The sequence below is a fragment of the Rhinatrema bivittatum genome, chromosome 2 (genome assembly GCF_901001135.1).
Source record: "Rhinatrema bivittatum chromosome 2, aRhiBiv1.1, whole genome shotgun sequence".
Lineage (NCBI taxonomy): Eukaryota > Metazoa > Chordata > Amphibia > Gymnophiona > Rhinatrematidae > Rhinatrema > Rhinatrema bivittatum.
In genome coordinates, this window is record NC_042616.1 from 413,738,850 (window position 1) to 413,759,010 (window position 20,161).

The 20,161-nt window shown below is 44.7% G+C and overlaps 2 protein-coding genes across 7 annotated transcripts in view; one reads left to right on the forward strand and one right to left on the reverse strand.

The window, feature by feature from the left end:
• Positions 1–9,681, forward strand: part of MICALL1 (MICAL like 1) — a gene marked incomplete at its 5' end in the record, with an annotated part of 72,311 nt that extends 62,630 nt beyond the window's left edge. Inside the window, 1 exon segment of the mRNA XM_029590138.1 lies at positions 411–9,681. Within this exon segment, the coding sequence (XP_029445998.1) occupies positions 411–532 (122 nt within the window).
• A 3,024-nt stretch (positions 9,682–12,705) lies between these two features.
• C2H22orf23 (chromosome 2 C22orf23 homolog) overlaps positions 12,706–20,161 on the reverse strand; it is a 55,464-nt gene continuing 48,008 nt past the window's right edge. For all 6 annotated transcript variants that reach the window (XM_029590139.1, XM_029590144.1, XM_029590140.1 and 3 more), the window contains one exon: positions 12,706–13,270. In XM_029590139.1, coding sequence (XP_029445999.1) covers positions 13,169–13,270 — 102 coding nt within the window. In that variant the 3' untranslated portion in view covers positions 12,706–13,168. The remainder of the gene's footprint in view (positions 13,271–20,161) is intronic.

Below are 20,161 nucleotides of genomic sequence, written 5' to 3' on the forward strand. Positions count from 1 at the left end.
TATGCAAGGGTCCAAAGGAGGTCGGGTCTAACCGACAGTGCACTGAAGGCTTAAAACCACGCAACTCATGGGAGCAGGATTCCCCTCTGCCTCTGGCTGCGTGACCTTGGGCAAGTTGCTGGCACCTTTGGTGGCCCAGCTTCAGTTGAGCAAAGTTTTTCCTCTCCTGACATTCGAAACCTTGTGCAGTTCAGGTGCCTGGATTGTGCTGCGAGTCCAACCATGCTAGAGGGGTGTACATATAATAATTTTTTAAGACTTAAAAGATGGTGGGATCCTATTTGGCAGACAGGTTGTTCCCTCTGGAACAGGTTATCTGCTGAATCCATTGTTTGTTCAGTAGTAAAACTCTGTAACCTTACAATGAGAAGGGGGAAAAAACGCCACTCTTTTTTTCTCTCCCTTGGCAGATTTCCACAAGGATGCTGAGACCGAAGTTAAGAAGAAAGGCAAGTTCAAGCCCATTAAGGTACTGAAACTGCTGGGCAACAAACAGGAGTCCAAAACCAAGTCACCAAAGGACAAAAGCTAAGAGCAAGACGGGGAAAAAAAAAAAAGAGGAAAGTGGAAAAGGGTTTGTTACCAAGCCGGAGCAAGGCCTGATGTGAGGGTCTGCTCTGCCCCAGGCAGATATCCTCCTATTTCTTGCCCCTGCCCACCCCCATGATGCTCATCCTTTGAAGCCATTTCCCTGTCAGTCCACAGCCCGCACTGAGCACGTCGGATTCCTTTCTATAAAAGGGACTTGAGGGCGCGCAGCCAGAACCAGCCGAGAAGAGAGGTCACGGCAGCAAACTTGCACCGAGGATGGATCGGAAAGGGGCAAGAAGACGCTCTTTCCAGCCGCTGAGGGGGACAGACCTGAAGAACCTAGTTGGTGAGGGAACAAAAGACGGCATTTGCGTGACGTGGTGTCCTTGTCCAGAGTCGGGATTAGGAAGGGATGTGAGCAAGCAAGGACTGTACTGCTGAATGAGTTTGCGCGTTCAAGCCTCCTCCCCCCCCCGGGTCAGTGCCTCACAATACCTCACATGTGCCTAACCTTGAGTCTCCTCAGTCCAGCAGCTCAAACTCAAAGCTCATAACAGCAGCAGCAACCGCAGAAAAAAACCAAACACTTCTTTCCCTAACCTTTAAAAATGTTTTTTCTTTTGTGTCTTGATGGTTTTGCACACGTCCAATGGTGCCAACAAATCCTGTTACGATCCGAGAGATGAAATCTATAAGTTGCTTTGCAGCCCTTTGCTCTGAAGCTGGCTTAATTGAGTGAGTGTGTGCGCTTTCTCCTTTAGGAAATGGTAAAGGAGTCTAGGAGGAGAGCGAAAGCAAAATGAACATGAGGGCTGAGAGTAAAGAAAGAGAGTGGGGCCTTCAGCCTACATCAGAGGCGGGGCTTATTTACCAGGCGGCTCCATCGTTCCTGCACCGTTCCTGAATAGTGGTGAGGAAGCTTCAGGATTCATCCTCTCTCCTGCCCATTTGTTACTCTGGCCAAGTATGGGGGCAGCCCATACCGTCTGCCCTACCATTACTCCCTGCAATCCAGCAGCCTCTGCCCATTTGTTAGTAGATGGAGAGTGGCGGGACTCTGGCGCTCCCTTGCCTCTCACGAGTTGCAGACATTCTTATTCTGTGTGGCCGATGGTTGGTGACCACCTCCATGTTTGCTCTGTTCCTTGTCTCAACCTTTTGCCTCAGGCGCTGTCTCCAAAAAGTGCTTTCTTCCCCCGGCGCATGACCTATTGAAGCTTGGGGGATAAGGAGGCAATATGTTTAATTTGGGGGACTATGCTGTCACGAGTATCACAGTTCTTAGAGATGAGGCTTTTTTTTTTTTTTTTTTATTATAGCTGCAGCAATCCATGCAAGAGATGTGATGGTGGGCTTTGTAGCTGGGGGTCGCTTTGTTGGCAAACACAGTTAGGGGACGGCGGAGCTGGATGCCAGCTTTTAACTTTCAAGCAAGAGGGCTCTGGAGTCCACCTTGCTAGGTTTAACATGATTTGAACCCTAAGGGAGGGGTTCAAGGGCTTAAAACTGCTTTAAAACCAAAAATAAATTTTTACTGTTCTGATGGAGAAAGGGGGTCTTCTCTCTTCTACTCAGTATATAATAATAATACATTTTATGGAACGTGCAGCTTTGTGTGCTGAGATGAATTCCCTAAGCCAGTCCTTAGACGGTGGGGGGAAAGTCAAAAGTGGTCAAGAAAAGCCTGAGCCCCCACTACTGAGAGAGGAGGCTTCTACCCTCTGACAGTTTTAACTAAGAGTGGATATGCTTGTAGATTTTGAATTTGTTTGCTCCAGTACTTTATAAACAATTCCAGCTGGCCAAGTTTCTTACATGTCTATAAAAATGATTCCTGGTTGGCAGGAGTAAGGGGAATTTGTATGGTGGCTGGAGACATGCGCTCTCCTTTTTCTGCCTGTTACATGTACAGTGAATATTTAATCTGATTGGTTGGTGTTTTAAAGCCTAAACTGTTCTTTTATTTTGTTCTGTTTTTTTGGTTTTTGCAAGGGGTGGGGGTTCACATATTCTTGCCCAATTCCATGGGCATTGTACAAAGCCGAAGCCTCGGGCAGCACACCTCCTGCCGAGCACCCGCACCTTTCAGCCCAGGCAAAATGTAGCGTGAAAGGCGTCCTCCGACGACGACACAGGACCAATGGACGTGAAACTCGCTTAAGACTGACAGAGGGTTTTCCACTGTTTGCTGCAGCACTGCCACCAGCCCCATCCTGTAGAGGTGGGGGTCTCGGAGGTAGCTTCATAACTATGCAATCCTGAATGTTGTGTGACACTTTAACGTACAATTCAGCCTGCAATGGAAGAAGCCATTTTGTTCACTAATAATGCCCACATTATGACTTGTGAGCAGAAGGAGCCACATTTAGCATTTTCATTCTTGCCTTTTTTTCCCCCTGTGCATTATAAACTGATATAAGAGCCAGAAAGAACAGCTGCTATTTCACTGGCTTGTATTAAAGAGAGACTCTCTCTGCATGTTCTCATCCTGCTAAACAAAATGATTTGGTCCGTGTTGGCTGATTTGCATATTAAAGTGTGGCAATAACCAATTATGAGAGACAGTTTATTATCTCTCATGGCTTGGAGGTGGTTGGGAGCTCTGTTCTTATACAAAATGAATTTTTCTAAGAGAACAATTTTGAAAGCCATTTACGTGATAGCTATACCTTTAGCCTCATTTAAGGGAGGTGTTCCTGAGGGGTGGGGTGGGGGGGGGGAGATTGGACAATAATACGTGTAGACTGTATTTCAGTCTGCAAGCGTTACTTTTCCTCAGAAAATCTACCCACATAAAAAGAGGGGGCAAAAAGTCCACGGATTCCTCTATGGCACGTTTCAAAGGTAAAGTACACAGATGGCTTTCTTTGGAAACTGAGTGCAAAGTCTGCAGGTAAAAAGTCCCAGTCTGAATGTTGTCCCCATAGCGGTACATGCTTGCCGCTAAACCACTGCTTCAAAGGTGCACTGTGTCCCTTTTAACGCTAACCACCATCTTTCTGCAGTAAATGCTACTGGATTGGTTTTCTTCTAGGAAAATGTTTTGTCTCCTCTTATCTGTTTTCATGGTCTTTCCTGTTTGTCCTCAGCAATATAACAGAGCTTCTAGTACTGTCCTGCATTTGAACAAGAACAGTGAATTTCCTTGGCCTCTCATGACCAGATTGCAATTTGCCTGAACACACTAAAATCTTATCTTTTGTCCATACTCAGAGTACTCATTTAGCACTTTAAATAAATTTAACGCTCATTACTGCTTCATCAGTCAATTCATTGCTGGAGTGATGGAAACAAAAGTCTGTGTATTTAATTCTTTGAAGCCTGTACGTTAAGGTCTGAACTATTATCTTTAATTTTAGGAAATCTTGCAAGCAGGAGCGCATTTATTATATCGGTTTTTCTCTGTTAAGATTTGTGCTTCTCCTGAGTTATGGTTTGTGACTAGGCAGTACAAGTGAAGTCTCATCATTTTGCTAAATATGAAAAATGGATTTTTATTAGTAACCAAATTTTATGAGACCTCTTAAAAAAATCATCTGACTTGGTTTTTATTGGTTACTTCAGAATTATTGAGTTCTGCCCACATGTACCACAAGCTGTAACCTACTGGAGTGTGCATGTATGGTTGAAGTTTGAAAACCTTTTTTTCTATTCTGCATATTCTTCTAAAGGATCAGTAGAATGTGCAAAGCTGCTCATTTTTCAGTTCCTAAAGCCAGCAGTGTTTTGCAGGTAGATAATAAAGTCATGTATTAAAATATTTGTACTTATCCCCAGAATAAGGTTTCTGTATGTCTTGCCTCTGAATATTTTTCTTTTTGCCCAGTCCAGATGCATGTGTTTTTCTCCCCTACCAGCAGATGGAGACAGAATAAAAACTTCACTATATCAGCCTTTTAAGACATTGTGCTACCTGCAGCTCCTTAATATTTCTCTATCTCCAGCAGAGTTTAGAGATGCCAAACCTGCAGACAGATGATCTGGTGAACAAATTACTCCCAGAGGTTGTGGCAGGTCTGCAAAGGCTATCATCCTGATCAAGTAGGGGCAAGCTTGGGATTGGGGTCCTCGGTGTGCTTGTGAAGTGGTTTGAAAGCCAGTGGTGCTGGTTCTCTCATTCCCTTTTCTCTACTCACCTCTCCTCTCTGCTCTGGCTCCTGAAGACATCGTTCAGGGAAGTATTTAATTCTTATTAATTCAGCTGGCTGGATTGGCTCAGTAAAGTTTAACAAAAAAAGTGTTAGAGAAACAATTGTTGGCTAGAGCAGGGGGACTGAATTAGAGTCCAGTGGCTACCTCTCCTGTGGTGCAGTCCTTTGGACTCTTGCAGGCCAATGCTATATCTGTGCGGGAAAAATGGGTGCTCATGATAGAGTGCCCGCTTTCCTAACACTTGCCCATCCATCTGTTCCGGGCGCGCGATGCAGTAGGCCAATGAGCTGCTATGTTAAGAAGAAGGCACTAGGGAAAATTTCATGTGCCTAGCACCTCCTCGGAATCGGGTGCCCAGAAGAGGTGGCTGTGCGCGGGTTAGGAAAACAGACACTTAATTTACAAGTGGCCATTTTCCTAACCTGTGGCTGTGCTGTGAAAAACATCAAGATGTGAAAAAAACATTTTTTTTTTTAAGTTTCTGCTTTATGTGGTTCCTCCAACTTAATGTCGCAACAAGGGGAACCTAATAGTGCCGAAGGGGAACCTAGGTGAGCGGGAACAGTAGCTATTTTAAGTCCTGGTCTTGAGGGAGGAGGTTTTGAGTGTTAACAGATCCTTCAGTCCTTTCCCCCTTGGGGAAATCTTTTTTAATTAAGAAAGGTTTATGTTCTCTCAACTTGGTGGGAGTTTCTTTGGAGTCTCCAGCAGCCCCCTCCTCCTAAGCATCCTAGACTGGGAAAGGACAGGGATGTAATCAGAGTGTGGGAAGGATTCTCTGGGAGAAGCTCCTGAGGGAGTCGTGGACAGTGATCAGGGCAAAGATTCTTTGGAGGAGGGGGAATACCCCATGGCAGAGGGAAATGATCCAAGCAAGTCCACTTATTTAAACGAGGATGATTGACAACAGTGATAACTCATGTGCTAGTTGAGTTGGGAATTAAGGAAAAGAAGGCAGAACTGGAGCAAGAGAGAAAGACACAATTTTAGATGGTCTCAGAGATCCTGCAAAAGGCCTTTCCCTATTATAGGACAGATAAAGCCAAGTCTTTAAGGAATAGGATTCTCCAGAGGCTTGTCTGAAGGTGGGCAAGGCCATGGAAAAGTTATATCCCCTTCCTAAGGAAATCTTGGAACAGTTGTGGCTGCTTAAGATAGATGCTTTAGTGTCCAGTCACCAAAAAGACAACCATACTGGTTGAAGGTAGTGTGGCACTAAAGGATGCACAGGATAGGAAAATTGCGAGACAGCTCAAGAGGGCCTTTGCTCTTTGTCCATCTGTATGTAGCAGTTATTTGGCTCAAGTGTGTTTGTGCTGGGTATAACACATTCTAGTGGCCACCTTTGAAGAAGTAATGGCAGAACAGGAGGCGAAGAAGCTGGAGGCTTGTCTTGCCTTCATCTCGGATGCCTGATATGATTTAATTCAAACTTCAGCCAGCAGTATGGTTTCATCTGTTTTCGCTAGACAATATTTTATGGCTGTGCAATTGGGGCAGCAGATGTTTGGTCCAAATCACAGCTTAGTCACCTGCCTTTTCAAAAGAAGCTGCTATTTGGAGAGGACTTTGAAAAGCTAGTCAAGCATCTTAGCGAGTCCAAGATTCATAAGCTACCTGAGGATAAAGCCAGGGGAGCTTGTAAGAGTTTATACAACAGACCAAAATTTCAGGAAATTAGACATTATCAGCCAGGAGTTTGGTATCCCAGAGACAGTATGATGGTATATCTCATTCATTTTGAGTGGGTCAAAAGAGGTGATAAGGATGGATACCGTTGCTGGCTCAGGAAGAGTTGAGGGTTTACAATGAGAGACAAAGGGTCCATCCTTCTGTTCTCCAGATCGGGATTCATTTGTTTCAATTTTACAGAGAGTGGATGCCTTAGAATTTGCTCGACCAATACCAGATACATTCATGGTGTTGCCATGTTCTTCCCAAAGAAAACAGGAAGCTGTAAAGACCACGCTGGACCATCATCTCTAGTTGACAGCAGTGGTACCAGTGCCAAAGGGATAATAAGATCCTGGGGGGATTATTCCATTTATTTTATGGTTCCAAAGAAAGAGGACTCTTTCCCGGCTTATTTTGGATTTAAAGCAAGTGAATGCATCCTTAAAGATGCCCTACTTCTGCATGGAGATCCACTTTAATTGCGGCGGTAAGAAAGAGTTTCTGGCATTTCTGGACTTTTCAGAAGCTTATTTGCATATCTTGATCCAAGGTTTCTCAGAGTTTGCAATTCTAGGGTGTTACTTCCACTTTCAAGCTCTTCCTTTTGATTTTGGTGATTGTACCTTGCCCTTTTTTAAAGGTCATAGAGGTGGTGGCTCTTCATCGAGAATGATTAATGGTGCATCCTTATCCTAGACTGGTTGGTTCAAGCATAGTTAGAGGAAGATTGTCAGCACGCAGTCTAGAGAGTGGTCCAGCTCTTGCAGGCTCTAGATTGGGTTATCAGTTTTTCAAAGGACCTGGTGTACCTGGATGCTCGTTTCAATGTGAGGAAAAGTGTTTCTAACTATAGAAAGGATATTGAAACTTCAGAAGCAGATTTGTGAGTTTATGCAAGGAGGAGTCCTAAGGCCTGGGACTATCTGCAAGTGCTGGATCAATGGCAATGATCTTGGATTTAGTTCCCTGGGTGGGATCTCACATGACACCATTACAGAGAGCACTTTTCTTGAGGTGGAGTCCTCAGTATCAGAATTATGAGATCAGATTATCTTTTCTGGAGGAAGCCAAGCTCAGTCTGAACTGGAGGCTCTCAGAATTCAATTTATCCAAAGGGATGGATCTGGAGATTTGAGATTGGATAGTAGTAACATGGATGCCAGTCTGAATGGCTGGGGGCTCTTCGCCAGGAACATACAACCCAAGGTCTCTGGAAGGGATTTGAGGCATATTGATTCATCATTGGTTTAGAGACAAGAACATCACAAGATCCTACTGATCTTTCTGTCTCTGGTCAGGGGACGACAGTGAGAGTACCTTTGGACAATGTAATGATGGTGATGTATGTAAAGAGGAATGAGGAGTCCAGCAGGCAGAGCATCATCTGGCAGCACTATTGGCTTCTTACTTACCTGGGGTGGAGAATGTGCAGGTTAACTTCCTGAGCAGGCACATGTTGGACCTCGGAGAATGGGAATTGGTGGAAGAGATGTTCTCCAAGATAAGCTCAAAGTGGGGAAAGCCATGGATGGATTTAATGGAAATGAGAAAAAATTCCAAGAGACTTTGGTTTTTCAGCCAAAGAAAGGAACCAGAAGCAGAGAGCCTAGTCATCTTTTTACAGTTGTGGCCCTGAATGCTTTTCTACCTTGGCCTGTGATAAAAATGGTGATTTGTTTTATAGAAATGCATTGGGGTCCAATTAATCTGGTAGCCCTGGAGAGGCCAGACACCCTGGTTTTCAGATTTGCTAAGAGTCAGCATTGAGGGTCCACTGAGGCTCAGTCGTGTTCCAGAATTGCTTCATCAAGGTCTGATTTGCTTAGATCAGGTGGATCACTTTTTTGTCTTGTAGCTTGGCTCTGAAATAGAAGGTTGAGGGGCAAAGGTATTCTGAGGAAATTCTCAACATTGTTGCAAGCCAGGAGTTCAATTTTTTTAGCCTGTATCTGTGTTTGGAAGGTGTTCAAGGCCTGTGTATGAGAGTGGATCTCCCTGTTTGAGGCTCCAGTGGTATCTATTCTTTCCTTCTTACAGAAAGAAGGGTTTAGCTTTTAATTCCCCCAGTGCCCAAATAGCTGCATTTTCTTGTTACAGAGGAAGCATGCAGAAGGAAATCTCTGCAGGTGGCACAGTGTCTTAAAGGGCTGATACAGTGAAGCTTGTATTCTTGGTCTTCATCTGCTGGTAGGGGAGAAAAAAGCCATGCGTCTGGTCTGGTAGGACTCATGGAAAGAAAATTAGCAGGTAAGAACCAATTTTTCCATTATTGGTGAACTATTTTCCTCTCCCTAGGTAATCCCACTAGGGGTCAGTGTGTGCTGACCTCTTTCTTTGTTTCTGCTAGCGGCTCTGCAGCAATTTAAACCCACCCTTCTCCTCCTTGCTTGTTTAATTAACAGGAGCTCAAATTCTGCCATTTTTTAGAAGCTGAGCAAAGTAACAAACCTGAAAATCAGACAAGCACAATTGTGATCATATTTAACCTTGCGTCATCCTTGAAAATTATTTTCAAAAACTGTTCACTGAAGTTTCTGAATTCCAAATAAGGTACAGAATTAGTTAAACTACTTACCCAGAGGTAAGTAGCACTGCTGCTTTTAAATTGTTCTGAAAAAGTTCTGTGGCATGAGTTTCCTCCTTGGCACATGAATTTTCTTGGCCTTTATAAGTTAACAGATAGATAAACAGTGAATACTGATTTTGTTGATCTCTATGTGAACTTGGCTGATTTCATAGAGTTTGACTAACCAGCACTTTGTAATCCTGTCCTGCAGTCTGTGATGTCTTACAGGAGACCTTAACTTACAGCCAAGATCTGTCATGGGTCCTTGTAATAGAATAGTCTGACAAATGACTAGAGGTTTGGTGTCTGAATCTTAGAGGGGGGCCTTCTCAGCGGTTGCTGTCTACTGATTCTTGTTCAGATGTAATGGGTAATGCAGTACCTGGTGCTTTGTTACATCATCACACAAGAGCATGTTGATCATCAATAGCACAAACAATAGTTTCCTTAGAAAGTAATAAAATATCTTCTTTTCACTGTTTATTATAGAAGTGCATGTTGTGTTAAAATGAGGACTGACATTCTTGGTTCTTATTAAAAGCAGGTAAATACCTCCTTGTGAAGAGCAGGCTGCCATTTGGCCTGGTAGCTGATAGTGGTAGCCGTTGACAAAAACATCATTGCAAAGGCCATTGAGTTGGTTGGTCTTTCTCCTCTTCCTTTGATTTGTCTTGTTTTTAAATGATTGCACTATATGAACTTGGTGGGACATCCCAGGATCTCCAAATAAACATGCACTACTGTGCAGTTGAAACGCCCCCTGGCTCTTGCATTTATTTCAAGACATCTGATAACTTCGGCCATGTGCATTTTAAAGCAGGTCGGATTTTATTAAAACTTATCACTATGCTAGGTTTTTCTTCTGCAGTGCTGTTTTTGTCTTGGCTCGTTGCTGAACATTATTTTATTTCGTCGTTCCCTTTTTGTATATTCCTTCACTGACGTCACAGTCCAATACCCATGCCATCACAACTAGCTGTTATTGAATTATAATAGGCCCGGGCAGAGGATGTCAGATAAAGACCAAATGGCCCATCCAGTCTGCCCAGTTGAAATTTGTCCACTTTGAGAAGATAAACATATAAATTCTCATATGTAACCCAACACCAGCTCTCTCCCATTCCTGCCCCATCTCATCCTTTACCTAACCTCTCAACCCTTTTCCTACTACTGCCTCCATATCTGTCCCAAGTATGTTCTGATCTTCACTTCTGGTAGTGGAAATCAGAACATGTTAGGCTTTGTCATCTTCAGCTTTGATTCTAACAAGACCAATATTTAACATCCAGGCCCCCTTCAATGTTTTATTACCACATTTAATGAGCAGAAGGCATAAGCATACATTCCACTGTGTGTGTGATACAGTGAGGTAAAGAGATGACAATACCTGTATATTCCCTGTAACAGCATTCAGTGAGGACTGGAAATTACATATAAAAATAGGCCTCTGAATTTCCTTGTAGCTGCTAATTTAGTTAATGTATTTTATAATTGCTGTTTTCTAGATCTCTTCATAGCAACAGCACCTTGTGTAGAGCCCATTATACCCTGGCCCCTATGCCATGCTATACATTCAAATGTCTCCAGTGTGAGATTGAGTTCTGATCTTTAGCAAACCTTAAATGCAAATAATATATCCCCCTGCCATCTCTCTGCCATTCCCCCTACTACCAGGTACCCTCCATCATCTAAGCAGTGACCTAGTTCCCCTCTGTCACTTACAGAACCTCTCTCACGTTCCTTTAGTCTAACCATTCTGCACTGTTAAGCATTCACCTAGTTAGGATACTGTGCTCTCCATGGTTGGCTAGTCTATTATGGGTCCTTGCACACTCAGCCCTCAACTCCCCTCATGGCTAGTCTTATGATCTGCAAGCAGTAGCAGCATAAGTAATAAAAGCCAGCATAAAGTTTATATTGTTGTTTTGTCAAGTTTATACTATTTTTGTTTGGGCAGATTATAGGCAAAAATAAATGGCAATGAAGAAAATAAATTATACAAGGTGATACCTTTTTTGTTGGACTAACTTAATAGATTTATCATCTTATATAATTTTTTTTGTTCTTTGACCTTTATTTCTGTGCATTCACAGCAACCATACCACTTTGTCTAAGATGCTAATCTATAATGAAGTTTAATGTCGGTTACAATAAATATTTTATTTATATACGTAGGGGAGGTAATTTTCAAAGGAGTTACGCACATAAATATCACAAACTATCGTAGTAATTTTCAAAAGTCCACTTACACGCATAAAGGACTTGTGTAAAGCCCAGTTTTAAGCGTGTAAATCTTTTTGAAAATTACACCCTTACGGTAGGGAATTCTAGTCAGCATACAATAGTAAAAGGACAGCTTGTGATGGAACCCAGTCTTGTGTGTCCATGAAATAAAGTATACACAATCTGGTTGATTTTAAAGCACGCTGAAGTCAGGAAATATGTGCGTGACTCAGTGCAGCGCATGCTGCATGTATTCTAAACCCATACAGGTACATGCGTGTCTCCTATTACGCGCTCAAATCATAAAAAGCAAAAAAGGGGTGGGGCGAGGGTGGGCTCTGGGCGGATCATGGGTGAGCCCAATCTGAAAAATGAAGTCAGCGCGTAAGTATTTATGCGCACAAGTGCGCTTCTGCTATGAATGGATGTAAGTCATGTAGCAAAAAGAATAGGCTAGTCAGCAGGGTTTTAAGGGTCAGGGCTAGTAGGGTAAAAGGGAGGCAAGTTAGGAGAATTAGGAAGGTCCCTCCTTTACTGAGGCGAACTGCGAAAAAGGGCAATTGCATCGGTGCGCGTAATTCTAAAATTCTCTCCGCTTATGCGCTTGAGGCGGCATTTGCATGCACATGCGCATGTCAATATAAAATCGTGCGCACCTGTACACGCGTATAGCCGATTTTATAACAAGTGCTCATATACGTGCATATACGCATGTATGTTATAAAATCGCCGTATCCATATGCACACGCCAGCAAACAAATGCACACGTGCGCCCACGCGCAGGTCTTAAGATTCACTTCAATGCACTACAAATGCACACATACATTTCATCTCCTCTGCTGCTAAGGTTTAGGCAGCAACATAGTATCCCTGCTCCTTTGGTTTTCTGATGAAGGATTTCCAGGGGTAAAAAGCATTTTTATCCATACAAATCAACCCATCTGAAGACTGCCCACCCTGTATGCAGGTGAAAGTGCACACACAGTTGCACAACCTTTGTGCTTCTCCTTAGGTCGGGGGAGAAAACTCTGTGCAGTTTTGGATAGAAAAAAGATCCACAGGGGAAAAAAACCAAAAACAGGTGTAGAGAACTCAGCAGGTCCTTTTCCTGGGGCAATTTTCAAAGAAATGGAATGTGTTATTACTTTTCATTGGAAAATGAGTGCAAAGACCACGAGTGAAAAGTACCTGCAGCCTTTGCAGCAATGTAAGTAGCATGAAAATTGAAGGGGAGTTTAAGTGAGGTGGCTCTCTGATGCCTGGAAGCTAGACTAAGCCTCCCCTATTCCACTGCTTCTCATTGCGGCAGCTATGTATTGGGCAAAGCTTCACAGTCTCACCTCGCGGGAGTTTTGCAGTAGCCTCGCTCCTGACCCATTAGGGAAGGCCTAGCAGCATGCACACATAGAAGCACTTGGTGCTTGGTACAGAGTGGCACCTGTGGCCTCTTCTCTCAAAGGAAGCTATGCTTCGAGACTTGGCAGGGAGCAGAAACAAAAGCAAATGGTGGGACAACCAACAAAAAGGTTAGAAGCACTACCTGAAAACAAAGTCCCATCTTCACCACAAAAAAAACCCCAACTTTTATTACTTCTTCTAATGATGAAAATCGGTATCCTTCCAAAAGGAAATAGCTGCTCAGACAGAGCAGAGTCCAAGGCGCATTTCCTTGACATATTTGGGAAGCCTTTCTGCTCTGGGTATACTAACTGCTTTTTTTACAACTTGCAGTAAAAACATTTTGTACATTTTTACACAGACTTTCCTAAATGCCATAGAAATGTTAAAATAAAAATCAAGTCTCCAACCAAGTGACATTATGCCTTCAGGTGTACGCACTTGTCAGATGTGGATTCTCACCTACATATGCTGAATACACCTGTTCCTCTCTACTCTGTGCTCCTGAGCACCCTAAGCAGTAAGTGACTATACAGCAGCCGAACGTTTCTTTCCCGAACCATTGCCACAGATGGATGGAGCAAGCCTCTTCTGCCTGGATGCCTGAGCTGGCTGATGAGGAGATTAATCTGGAGAGGATTCTGGCTCTTCCTGGCCAGAGGATGTTAGCCTTTGTCTCAACTCTGAGCTTCTCTTCTTATCAATTACTTTCATCTCCCTCAGTTTCTGCATTGAAGTGAGAAAGAGATAGTCAGTCTGAATCCCCAGCTGGGGCATCTACTTCCTGGATAGATCTCTGCATATTCTCCCTTTTTTTTGATGGAGGGGGAGGGGAAGGGGGGAGAGAGGGAAAGGGATGGGGGGAATAGATACCTAGCAGATTCCTCTTGCTCCTTTGAGCTTCTACCTCTTGGAACCAATCTTTCATTTGCAACTGCTTGTGGTTTTTCTCCTCTTTTAGATCCTTTTCCCAGCTGATTTACCCCATTTAAGTAAACTTTAGTTGGATAATTGGCTGAAATATTCAAATATTGGCATTTAGCTGGATAGCTCACAAGTTATCCAGCTAAATGCTGCTGAATATGGACTCTGCTGTGTTTATCCCATGCCCTTTAGAATTCAGTTACTGTTCTTGTCTTCACTGCCTCTTCCAGGAAGGCATTCTATGCCCCACTACCCTTTCCATGAAGAAATATTTTCTTATGTTGCTCCTGAGTCTACCCCCTGCAGTTTCCTCTAGTTCTACAGCTTCTTTTCTATCAGAAACGGTTTGATTTTGTGCTTTATTAATATCTTTCAGGTATTTAAACATCTGTATCACAACCCTCCTGTCTCTCCTCTCCTCTCCTCCAGGGTATACATATCTAGGGTCTACAGTCTCATCTTATATGTCTTTCAGTAAAAATCCCAAACCATTTTGGTTGCCTTTCTCTGGACCATTTCTATCCTGTCATATAAGAACTTGCCATACTGGGTCAGCCCAGTATTTTGTTTCCAACAGTGGCCAATCCAGGTCACAAGTACCTGACAAGATCCCAAACAGTAAACAGATCTTATGCTGCTATCACTCAGTGATAATTAATGGCTATTTCATAAGTCTACTTTGTTAATAACAGTTTATTGAATTCTCCTCCAGGAACTTGTCAAAACCTTTTTTAAACCCAGCTACGCTAACTGCCTGACTACCATACTCCAAGGTAAGACCTTACAAATGACCTCTACAGGGGCATTATCACCTCCTTTTTCCTGCTGGTTTTGCCATGAGTTTTGTATGAGTGAATACGGGAGAGAGGTGCTGCCGCTGACGCCTGCCACCGTAAGCACATCCAATAATATCGGCACATAAACACATGCGTACTCCTGAGTGAATGAGAGGCAGGGGCACCACTGCCCATATATGTTTTCCAAGGTCTGTTTAATAATCAGCTGTTGTAGAGTCTTAATTAAGACCGGGATACCTAATGTAGCCCCATTGAAAGAGGGTGAAACTCGGCCAGAGTCGGGCTTGTTTACATATTCGTGTTGCTGCTCAATAAAGAAATCCTGTTTGGACATCTGGCTGCTAATCCTGTTTTGTTGCCCTCACGGCTTTGTTAGACAGCCTTCCTTGCTGTTTCTTCAGTCCTTCTGGTCTTAGCCACCACCTTGTCACATTGTTTTGCTACTTTCAGATGATCAGACACTATTACCCTGAGGTCTCTCTTCCAGTCCATGCTAATCAGTCTCTCACCCTGCCAATACCTATCACATACAGCGCCTTTGGATTACTGCATCTCAAATGAATGACTGTGCATTGAATGCCCGCTGTCAAACCTTCAACCACTCCTCAAGCTTTCTTAGATCGATTCTCATGCTTTCTACTCTTTCAGGTGTGTTCACTCTGTTGTAGAATGTAGTGTCATCTGCAATGAGATAAAATTTTCTTTCTAACCCCTCTGCAATATCGCTCACAAAGATATTGCACAGAGCCAGCCCCAGAACCAATCCCTGAGGCACTCCACTAGTCACACTTCTCTCTTCAGAGTGAGTTCCATTTACCATTACTTGCTGTCATCTGCCCATCAACCAATTTCTGAACCATTTCACCACCTTGGGATCCACTCCCCAGGCTATTTATTTTATTCATAGCCTCCTATGCGGGACCCTATCAAAAGCTTTTCTGAAATCCAAGTAAACTACATTAAGTGCTCATCCTTAATCTAATTCTCTAGTAACCCAATAAAAAAAAATTCAGATCAGATTCATTTCACATAACCCTCTTCTGGAAAAAACATGTTACTTTGGATCCTGCAGCCCACCGGATTGTAGATAGTTCACTATATTTTCCTTCAGCAGAGTCTTCACAGAGATAAGGCTCACCAGCCTCTAGTTTCCAGTCTGCTCTATACTTCCACTTTTGTGAAGTGGGATCACAACCACCCTTCTCCATCTTCGTGGCACCACTCCTGTCTCCAAGGTTCTATTAAACAGATCCTAAAGTGAACCCATCGATACCGCTCTGATCTATCTTAGAATCCTGGGATGTATCTTATCTGGACACATGGCCTTGTCCACTTTCAGTGGCCTATTCTGTAAATAGGGTGGTATCTACCCTACATCCATCTTTATTCTTGCCAACCAGCAACAGTCCTCCTTCAAGGTCTTTCTTTTTGTGAACCCCTAAATAAAATATTCATTTAATATTTCAGCTTTTTTCCTCATCTTTCTCTACACATTGCTCCTTGGGGTCTCCTTTCAATCTTAAAACACCACCTCTGGCCTTAAGAACAAAAGACATGTCATGCTGGGTCAGATCAAGGTCCATCGAGCCCAGCCTTCTGTCTCCAACAGTGGCCAATCTGGAACACAAGTGCCTGGCAAATCCCCAATAGCTGATCTATTTCTTGTATCTCATTCCTAGGGATAAGTGCTGGCTTTCCCAAGTCTACCTGTTATGATCAGTGGTCCACGGGCAAACCTCACGAACTGCAGCTCTCACCTCTGGGCTCAGGCCGGCTTACTTCAGGATGCAGCAAAAACACTGCTAGCTCACGCAGCAGGATGCTGCCAGCCTCTGCATACCATGTCTCTCCCTAGGCAAATACGTCTGCCAACGTCGTCCTCTTAAAGGGACCATGGCAGGAAAGTCCCTGAGGTCCCTATTGATGATGTCCTGCAGATCCAGCTACGTCGTGTAGTGCATTTTGCTTCTCCATTTGACCCCAGTCCTCATTTCCAGCCTTGCTCGTCTTTGTCTAGTCTGTCTTCAGCCTCATCCAGCCTGCCTTTAGTCTGCATTCAGCTTGCCTTCAGTCCCAGTCTAGCAGTCTCCGGTTTGCAGTCCAGTTGTCTCCGGTTTGTCTTCTGTCCTCGCTCCAGTATGCCTCATCCACGTTGCCCGCATTTTCTCGTCTTGCCTGCCTGCCCTGCCTATTCCTACCTCTTCTTCGCTCTTGGACAGATACCTGGTTTGAGCTTGGCCTGGTCCCCAGATATGAATGACCACTGCCTGACCCTGACCATTACCTGGACATCAGATACACCTGAATGCCGCCTGCCTATGACCCTAGTTAACTACGGACCTTCTCTTCTGCCATCAACAGAGACCCCACCTAATTCCTGCTGACCCCAGCACCTGAAGGCTCAACCTGAGGGAAACGTGGGATAGTATAAATGAAGGCCCTGACCGGTCTCTACTTCGCTTGGGTCTGCCTGCTGATAGTGAGAACCTGAAGGGCTCCTCCCCATAGGTAGCGTCAATCTTGCCTCAGCCCAAGGGTTTACAGATACAACAGGTTGCTGAGGCCATGGACTCGGCAGAATTGACTTTGCTACAGGCTATCCCTGGCATAGCTCGCAAGTTACAGGAACAACAGGCTGCCTTGGAACTCTTGGCCAGACCGTCTTTCCACGTGACTGGACATCCTGACTGCACCTACCACATCGTCTTCGCCTGTAGCGGCATTGCTATCTCCTTCAGCATCCAGTTGGCATGTCCCTCAACTGCCAGCATCACCCTGTTATGCGGGGATCCCAAGACATGTTGGGGATTTCTTAACCAGTGAAGAATGCACTTTCAGTTGCAGATTCCTTTGTTCCCTGATGACCAAACCAAGACTACTTACTGCTAGAGGGAGCAGCACTGGCCTAGGTCTCTCCCCTTTGGGAATGAGGGGACCCTATCCTATTTGATCTCCAGCAGTTTACAGAAAAATTCTGGTCTATCTTCTAGGAACCGGTTCAGGCAGCTTTGATGGCTTCGGACCTACTCCAACTTCATCAGGGTGCCCAAACCTTGGCCCAGTATGCCATGGAATTTAGAACCTTAGTTTCCAAACTGAACTTGGGGGGGGGGGGGGGGGGGGGGGAGGGAGCTTGATCACCATTTTCCTGGAAGGCCTCTCTGGGAAGATTAAGGATGAGTTTGCCGCCCAGGAGCTTCCTACCTTGTTGGAAGCCCCCATTGACCTCAGTGGCAAGATAGACCGGTGCCTGCAGGAGAGAACCCGAGAGACCCGCTTGGTATGTAGAAGCATCATGGGGCACTATCCTACCAAATCTCCCCTGGTGCCCGCTGCCACACCATCGACCTTTTGAGCACTGAAAGACCAATACAATTGGGCTGCTGTTGTTTGGCCCCTGAAGAGAAGCTCTGATGCAGGCAACAAAACTTTTGCCTCGACTGTGCAGCATAGGGTTATCTCTTGGCTCAGTGTCCCGAGAGACTGGGAAACTTACAATGCTAAGGGTCGCTTGGGCAGATGACAACATTAGGCCTCATTACCCCAACTCCCCAGCTCCTCCTATCAGTCACAATAGAACAGGGCTTCATGTATTTATCCATCTGGCTCTTGGTGGACTCTGTCTCCGGGGGAAATGTCATATTGCAAGATCTTGTCAACCAACTTCAAATACCCACTGTCCAGATGACTCCACCACTGGTACTTTTCTCAGTCTATGAAGACCCTCTTCCAGGACAGATGATCCAGTCCATTGTGTCCCTCACCTTACGCACCAGATCCTTGCACACAGAGAGAATCAGCTTCCACATCTTTCCCAGAGCATAGAATCCTGTTATATTAGGCCTGCCATGGCTCTGACAACATCAATCACACTTTGATTGGTCCACTTTGGAGCTCACCCACTGGGTATCTGTGGCTTCCATCCTTCCAAGACACTCAACTCCCATTACGGAAAACAGGGATGTTCAGACCATTCCTCAGCACCTCCAGGAAAATAACCCTATGATTCAGTCGAAATTCTAATTGCATGCTCCAGTCAACTCTGGTAATGCATGTGGTATGGCTTGTATTGCTGAAAGACTCAGAAACCAGAGGACAGGAGATACCTCCCAACATAATTTATGAACACTCAAAAGAACAGCTGGAAAATGAGAGATCTAAATGGAAGTTTTAACAGGAAGAAAACAATCTGACAAAGAGAAGACTTGAGTCATTTTTTACCGCAAAGATGAAGAAATACGGATTCTATGTACCAGACTTCAGGAAGAACATAAAAGAAAGATAAGAAGCAGTTTATTATATTTTTACCAGTCAAGAATCTGAAAGGGAGGTAGATGCCTCTACCCTTGCAGTAGGGGCTGTCCTCCACCAATATAGTCTGGAAGGAGCCGAGACTCTCCATAACAATCATGTCAATGCCACCTTCAGTGCTTCCCTTTTCCAGCTGGGTTACGGGAAACAACCTTTGCCTTCGTCTCCAATCTCTGCCGTGACAGTTCCTTCACCTGTGGCTCAGCTCTCAACCTGGAATTGCATGAACTATGGGAACAAACCAATCAACCAATTGAGAAAGTCACCATCCGAACCAAGAAAACCACAGATAACGAAAAGAGGCTGGCACCCCAGTTCAAGAGAGGTAAAACAGACTTTTACCATTGGTACACCAAGTAAACCAAAGGCCTCAGGAGGGGGGCTTAAGGGGGGGCACTGTTACAATTGGTGGTTTGCGGGCTACCCCCATGAACCGTCACTCTCACCTCTGGGCCCAGGCCAGCCTTACTTCAGGATGCAGTGAAAATGCTGCCAGCACACATGCAGCAGGATGCTGCCGGCCTCTACACACTGAACCTTTCCCTAGGCATGCGTACACGCCAACAAACCCTCTTATAAAGACCGTGGCAGGAAAGTCCCCGCAACTCCTGATGATGTCCTGAGTGCTGCCCTCCCCAAACACAACCTGCCTTAGCAACGGGTCCAACTACGCCATATAGTGCATGATGCTTCTCCATCTGATCCCAGTCCTCATTTCCAGCCTTGTTCCAGTCTTCATTCAGTCTGTCTTCAGCCTCGTCTAGCCTGCCTATAGTCTGCATCCAGCTTACCTTCAGTCCTAGTCCAGCTGTCTCCGGTTTGTCTTCTGTCCTTGCTCCAGTCTGCCCCATCCATGTTGCCCGCTTGTTCTTGTCTTTTTCTGCTGACCTTCCTATCCATCCCTCTTCTCCACTCTTGGATGAATACCTGGTTTCACCTTGGCCTGGACTCCGGAAATGACTGACTGCTGACTGCCCCGACTATTGCCTGGACCTCTGATACGCCTAACTGCTGCCTGTATACAACCCAGGTTAACAACGGACCTTCTCTTCTGCTATCAGCAGAGATCCTACCTAAGTCCTGCTGGCATCCGAAGGCTCAATCCGTGTGGAACGTGGGCTGATAAAGTAAAGGCTCTGACTGTTTCACCTGGGTCTGCCTGCTGATGGTGAGAACCTGAAGGGTTCCTCCCCATAGGTAGTGTCAATCTTGCCTCTTTTGAACCCCACTTTGTTAGTTGCTTTGACCAGTCCTATCGCAACAGATTCCATAGCTTGATTATGCGCTGATATATCTGAAAAATGTTTTGTCACCTCGCTTTACTTTTTTGGCAATCTTTTCTTCCATTTGACTTTTTGTCATACTGATTTCTTATTAGTGGGGTGACGCACAAACTTTCTTCTCTCTATCTCACATATACAAACTCTCCATCCCCCACATATGGTCACTCAATCTTCTCTTCCTCCAGAACACATAAATGACAGCAGCCTCCTCCCTGGGCCCACATGGCCATCAGGATGCCTCCTCTCTCTCTCCCATTTATGGGCCTGATGATGCTCCTGCTTCTCTCTTTAGCTGTGTGGGC